The sequence below is a fragment of the Mus musculus genome, chromosome 6, assembly GCF_000001635.26.
Source record: "Mus musculus strain C57BL/6J chromosome 6, GRCm38.p6 C57BL/6J".
NCBI lineage: Eukaryota > Metazoa > Chordata > Mammalia > Rodentia > Muridae > Mus > Mus musculus.
In genome coordinates, this window is record NC_000072.6 from 53,814,698 (window position 1) to 53,821,102 (window position 6,405).

The window sequence follows — 6,405 nt, forward strand, 5'->3', positions numbered from 1 at the left end:
GACTGTTCTTCCAGAGGTCCTGAGTTCAATTCCCAGCAACCACATAGTGGCTCACAACCATCTGTAATGGGATTGGGGTGCCCTCTTCTGATGTGTCTGAAGACAAACAGTGAATATATATATATATATATATATATATATATATATATATGCCTCTTTAACATAGTAGTCACCCAGTCGTGTTGGCCTTTGGTGAAAATCAGGTGTGTGACAAATGAGCACAATTGCCTTGACCACATCCTACCATCCTGCTTGTCACCTGGCAGTACTGAGACATCCTCTGCCTGGCAGAAGCAGTCACCTATTGTGTGAGGTTCACACTACAGACCAGACTTAACTGTGGTTTTGGAACTGAATTTGGCAACTCATATAGAGCTTATTCATATTCTTCAGGAATTATAACACTTTTCAAGCTCCGTAAATGGGGGTTGGGAGCCCCTGTAATCTGTGTTCATGAAACTCAGAGGGCATAGCTGTTAGGGAACTCACTCTTGCTGAGCTGAGACCATGCCACCTTGCTGTCGTCACTGGGGACCTTTTCACTCTGGGATCCCACTTGATTTTAGAGTGGAGTTCATTATCTCCTTACATATAAACTCACACAATCATTTCTTTACAGTAAAGCCCACACTCTCCATGAAAAGGAAAATAATAAGAACCCCACACACATCACGCTTATGTTTCATGTACATAGTGAACATGGCTGTTGAAAGGCTCATCCTGTCATTTTAAACATGCATCAAAACATTTGGAAGCTCCAACAAGACATCTCTATCAGTATGTGGGTTTATTGACATAATTGAATGTAACAATGTATAACATTTATCCATTTCTCACTGAAAAGACTTTTCAGTGAGACTGTTTTTTTTAAGTCCAGGCATTAAAGGGTTTTGGTGACAGTCTACAGTTGGGCAAGGCAGATGGTAAACAGAATCAGTGGTCTTTTCCATACTTTCAACGGGTCTCAGTTTTACACTGTGTAAATGAAACAGCTAAGAGAGGCAACTGTGCTGTGCATGAAAAATTGCGAGTTCTACAGGAGGTGCCAGATAGCCTGTGGGTTGAAACTAAGAGCGAACAGCCCCAGCTCCCATGCACCATGCACTGTGGATGTAAAACAAGGCCTGGCAGCAAACACGGAATGACAGTCTTATTTCCTGTGGTTTATTAAGTTTCGTCCCTGCAGATAAGACTGCCAGAAAAGCAGCTGTGGCTTAAGTGGTCTGGACATTTTACTCATGCTGGACATAAACAAAGACCGGCTCATTTAGACCCCCAGGTCTTCAGCTGCTGAGACAAGGCAGCATGGCTCACGTAGGCCAAACATAAAGAGTGATCGTGGTGAAGGGCCCTGGACTGTGATGGGTTCCCTGAGTCATTGGGACCCTCAGGGGCCTGAGGCCTGGAACAGAAGAGTCACTGTTAGCCATAGAACTGGCTGACCTGCACTGCACAGTCCCCCACTGCCAATAAATCCATAACCACGGTGACTATACCACAGTGTACATCCTCTTAGCACGTGTATGTGGACCACACACGAATTATTAATGTGAACCCAGCCACTATATTTAATCATAAACGTGGACTTCATAAATATCAAGGGAGAAAAGTATCCCAAATAGCTAAAAACACAACTAAACAAATACAAGAGGCTAATCCTAAATTAAAAATAAAACATAAAAAGAAAAGAAATACTGCATCTACTACTAAAAGATAAGGTTTAATAACACAGTAAGATACTGGCTATTGGAATAATTAATTTGTAAAATATATAATTATTTCACAGTGACAGTTGAATGCACATGTTCTTCTGGGTTTAGTAGAAACACATATTCGCTACTGTGGGTTTTTTGTTTTTTTGTTTGTTTGTTTGTTTTCACATTTGTTCCCTACAGTTTTCTTCTCCTGTTCTATTTCTTATAAAGAGCGACAGTGATGTGGTCAGAGATTACAGACAATTCACCCATTGCTTTGTTTGTTTGGGACAAACTCAGAGCCCCACAAGCAAGCTCCACCACTGAGCTCACTGCCCCCTGCCCCAAGCCTGACAATTACCTTACGCTTAATGCCTAACCGTGCAACTCAGAAATGGGTGCTGTCAAGAAGGGGATGGGGGACACTGCTGAACTGTCGTAAGATGTAGGTCACATTCACACCCGTCTAGGCATGCTATCAGAAATGTGGTAAGCGAACTGGAAGGCTGCAGTGCCCTAGGGAGTCACTGGTTACACACACACACACACACACACACACACACACATATCGCATTCTTTTTTCTTTTTAAAAGATCAAATCTGGCATTCGATTTTTTCCCATGTATAGATTTAAAAAAAAAAATAAGGTAAAACCACAGGCGCAAGCCTGGTGGAGAAGTATTAAATGCTGCCTTCTCCTGAGGATATTATCAGTTACCCAAAGGTCAGCAAAAGGTCATTTCCCTAACTGATAAAACGATAGAGAGGAGGTCCAGTCCTATCAAAAGAGTCTGAGTTTATTGGTCAGCTTGTTAAATCCTCTTCATATTGTTGACACAGGTAGCTTTTCCTTAAGGCTTCCTAGATGCTCTCCCAGACAACAGAAGAAAGGGTTCCCGGGAGAGAGTGGTACCTGTTTGTTTACCCTGCCGGTCTTGGCAGAACCCACCAGATCAGTGGGGTCAGTTGCTGATGGGGATCACTGTGATGGTGGCAAGTCCCCCTTTTCTTAACTAGAAACAGAACTCAGTTTGCCATAGAGCAAAGGAGTGTGTATACACACCAGAGCGTTCTGGTCATGCTGGGAGCGTAAAGCACCCTTTCTAGCCCAAGGTCAGCAGGCTACTGTGCTGAAAGTCACAGGAGCCATGAGCTAAGTGTGTCAAGGTTTCCCACTTTTACGCCATTATTCATTTGTCCCCACTCTTGGGTTAGACCACCAAGAACCATCCATTTGCTTTGTGATTACCAGGACGTGATGGATGGCATCTAGATTCACTTTCACATCTAGATTTCACTTGGCAAATGCACAAAAGGGAGAAAGAACAAGTCTAATAAAACTAGTTCTTCCTCTGAGAAGGCATGGGACCACGGAGAGTGGCTCCTTAAGGCCTGTGAGATCCCAAGGCATTGCCTAGTCAGCGAATCTTTGCAAGAGGTGATCCTCCCGCCTCAAGCTGCCACTGGTACCACCGCCGGTGCTGTCCATGAAGCGGTCGCAGGGGAACTCAATGAGGTCGGCCTCGCTGAGCGCGCACACGGTGGTGCGGGGACGGTGCGACTGGAAGCCTGAGAAGTCCGCGGACACACCAGTGCCCATGGAGCGCAGTGGCCGTCGGGTGGAGTACATGTGGCGAACGTGGACCGGGGCCCCTCCCTTCCGCCTGGCACGCAGCTTCCTCCGCAGCCATCGCGATCCCCAGGCTGCCAGTGCCAGGAGCACCAGAAGCGCGTTGACAGCCAGCAAGACCAAGGTCAGGAGCTGGTAGTCGACGCCACCTCGACCTCCTGCCTCTGGCAGGGTTACTAACCCTGCGCAGTGGTCTCGGGGGGCCACGGGGCAAACGCGACCCCCGAGCACACCCTCCACGCATACTAGGTAGGGGGTGTCTCCGCGCAGCTCGTGCAGCGTGGCCGAGTCGCTGCGCTCCGGCAGGTAGACGAAGCGCTGGAACTTGGGCTGCTGGCCAAAGCGGTCGAAAAGCAGGCGGAAGCGTGCGCCGCCCTGCGGCCGGGGACTGCGGTGTTCGCGAACCGCCCAGCGCACCGAGGCGCTGTTGGCGCTCACCGCCTCTACTGTCAGGTTGCACAGAATGAATTTGTTGAAGTCACAGGGGTCAGACACCAGAGGTGGCAAACCAACCCCACTAACGGACTGGACTGCGCTCTCTTGCTGCTCGGACGCTAGGCGCTGCTTTGCTGCGCGCTGCCAGCTGTCTCTGGCAGATGGTGTCCCAGAGGCGGGCTCAGACGTCGGGGTGGGCTCCGTCTGGGAGAGATTGGCTCGGGTGTGACGTCCTCTCCCCGGCTTCTCGTGCAGGTCCAAGGACTGTGGGGCAGAGCCCGGAGCCGCAGCAGAGGGGCCCTGATGGGGACCTGGTCCCCGCCGGCTCAACCTTAATGCGCTGCGGTTGCCCACCAGTTCCTTGGCAGCCCCACCCCAGGCCACTCCTGGTAGAAGTCTTCCCCGCTGCTGGGGCTGCGGCTGCGGCTGCAGTGGTAGCTCCTGCGAGAGGCCTGCAGGGGGCGTCATCCCCTCTTCTGACGATGTGGGTAGCGGCCACTGCCTACTGCCTGCTGTAGGGGAAGGTGAGGGATCCACGCAAGACCCATTCTGCAGCAGTTGGTCATCCAGGTAATCCAGGTACTTGCCCCGCAGGGCCGGGGGGTGGCGACACTGCACGAAGACCGTAAGGAGGCGACCCTGAGAATGCCAGTTGCCCATCCAGCGTTTCAGACCCCGCAACCGGCAGTCGCAGGTCCAACCATTGCCGTCTAGATCCAGCCGGTAGAGAGCCGGACTGGCGGCAAAGATGTCCCCAGAAAGGGCGCTGAGCGCGTTGTCGCGCAGGCTGAGCTCACGGAGCCGGCCCTGGTGGCCAAAGGTGGCAGGGTGCAGAGCAGAAAGCTCATTGCCACTCAGGTCTAGTGCCTCCAAGCTGTGCAGAGGCTCCAGCAGTGTCAGGGGGAGCTGGTTCAGCCGGTTACCTTCCAGGCGCAGCTCACGTAGGGCCTCCAGTCCCCAAAAGGCCTCTGGGGCGAGGTGCGTGAGCTGGTTTCCACTGAGGGAGAGCAGGCCTAGGCGTGGCAGGTGCTGGAAGACGCGGGGGCCGAGGTGCTGTAGGCTGTTGGCTGAGAGGATGAGAGTAGAGAGGGAGCGCAGAGGGACAAAGGTGGCCGCGTGGCGCAGAGAGGGTTGCAGCTCGTTGGCCGAGAGATTGAGGAATCGAAGCTTACCCAGCTGGCTGAAGGCGTTCTTGCCCAAAAAACGGATCCGGTTAGATTCCAGGTGTAGGTAGAGCAGGTTGCCCAGGGGAGCGAAGACCGCGTCCGGCAGCGCTCCCAGCACGTTCCCGTCCAGCCGTAGCTTGACCAAACTCTCCAGGCCCTCGAAGGACCCGCGACTCAGGCGTCCAATCTCGTTGCCGTTGGCGTAAAGGATGCGCAACTTGCGCAGCGGAGCCAACGTGCCAGGAACGAGCGCCTGCAAGAGGTTGTTCCCCAGGTACAGCTCCTCTAGTCGTGAGAGCTTCTCGAAGGTCTTGGGGTGGAGAGAACGGATCTGGTTGTACTGCAGATCCAGCCGTCTGAGCTGCCCCAGACGGTGGAAGTCGAAGGCGGTGATGTTGGTGATGAAGTTGCCGCCTAGGCTGTAGGTGAGCACGTCCTGGGGACTAGGCAGCGAGCTGGTCTTGGGTACAGCGCGAAGTCCCCTGTTGGTGCATAGGAGATGTTGGGGGTGCTGGCAGTCGCAGCGCTCCGGGCACACGGACTCGGCCCGCGGCGGGAACGCCAGGCAGCCGCACACCACGAGCCAGAAGCGCACGGCACCCACACCCTCCATCGCCGCCCGCCCAGCGCGCTGCGGCCGGATCGTCTTCTGGGCCGGCCGGCTCTGTGTCTCCTCTGCATTCCCCTCGGCCGGGCCTGAGTCGCTAAAAAGGCCTCTTTCGTACTTCGCTGGTGCTCCGTCCAGCCCTTCCTCTTTGTCCCGGTGGCTCGCCCGGGTCTCCGCAGGCCAAGTTCGCGGAGCCAAATCAGAAGGCGCTGGGCGCTCGGCGAATCTGGGGTGCTACTTGTTGCATTTCTGCAGAAAACTGTTTCTTCGGGTGAGCGTCGGGGGCGGGAGGAGCGAGCAAGAGTTGGTGCTTTTTGTTTGCTCTGGAGTCCGGAGAGCTGGATTCCCTGGCGCGGATTCTCCCCGCCAAACGGATTCCCCCGCTGCAGGCGGGATCCCTTCCAAGAGCTGCTGGGGTGCGGCTTGGCTGCAGAGTACCGGCCGCTAGGCCCACGTCTCCGGCGCCTGCCCGCTCGCGATCCGGGGGGATTGGGAGTGCAGCCGGAGTGAGCAGCCTGGGGGACGCGCAAGCAGCGTCCGGAAGGGACCCATGTCGGCGTGGAGCGAGCAAACCGGCGGAAATTCGTTCTTCCCACACTCTGCCCCCCGGGGGATGCAGGCGGAGAAAGAGGAGACGGCGGAGGCAGGACAGACCCCGGCTGGGGGAGGAGGAAACACTAAGTGGCTCCGCGTCTGGTCAGCCCTAGCCCGGACGCCAAGTGAGAAAAGTAGGGATTAAAAACAGCTGTACGGGTCGGCGCGCAGGCTGGGGGCGGGGGTGGATTACCGGGCGAGCAAACGGGGATTGCAGACAGAGACCTTTTTATTTTAGGCCGGTTCGCCGGCGGCTTCGGCGCAGAGGCAGGGCGCCTA

General features: G+C 54.2%; 1 protein-coding gene across 1 annotated transcript; it reads right to left on the reverse strand.

The window, feature by feature from the left end:
- Positions 1-770: 770 nt before the first annotated feature.
- Tril (TLR4 interactor with leucine-rich repeats) lies at positions 771-6,128 on the reverse strand. The gene has a single exon (NM_025817.4). It carries the CDS (start codon positions 5,536-5,538, stop codon positions 3,109-3,111), a length of 2,430 nt encoding a protein of 809 aa, NP_080093.1. The 5' UTR covers positions 5,539-6,128; the 3' UTR covers positions 771-3,108.
- Positions 6,129-6,405: the final 277 nt, after the last annotated feature.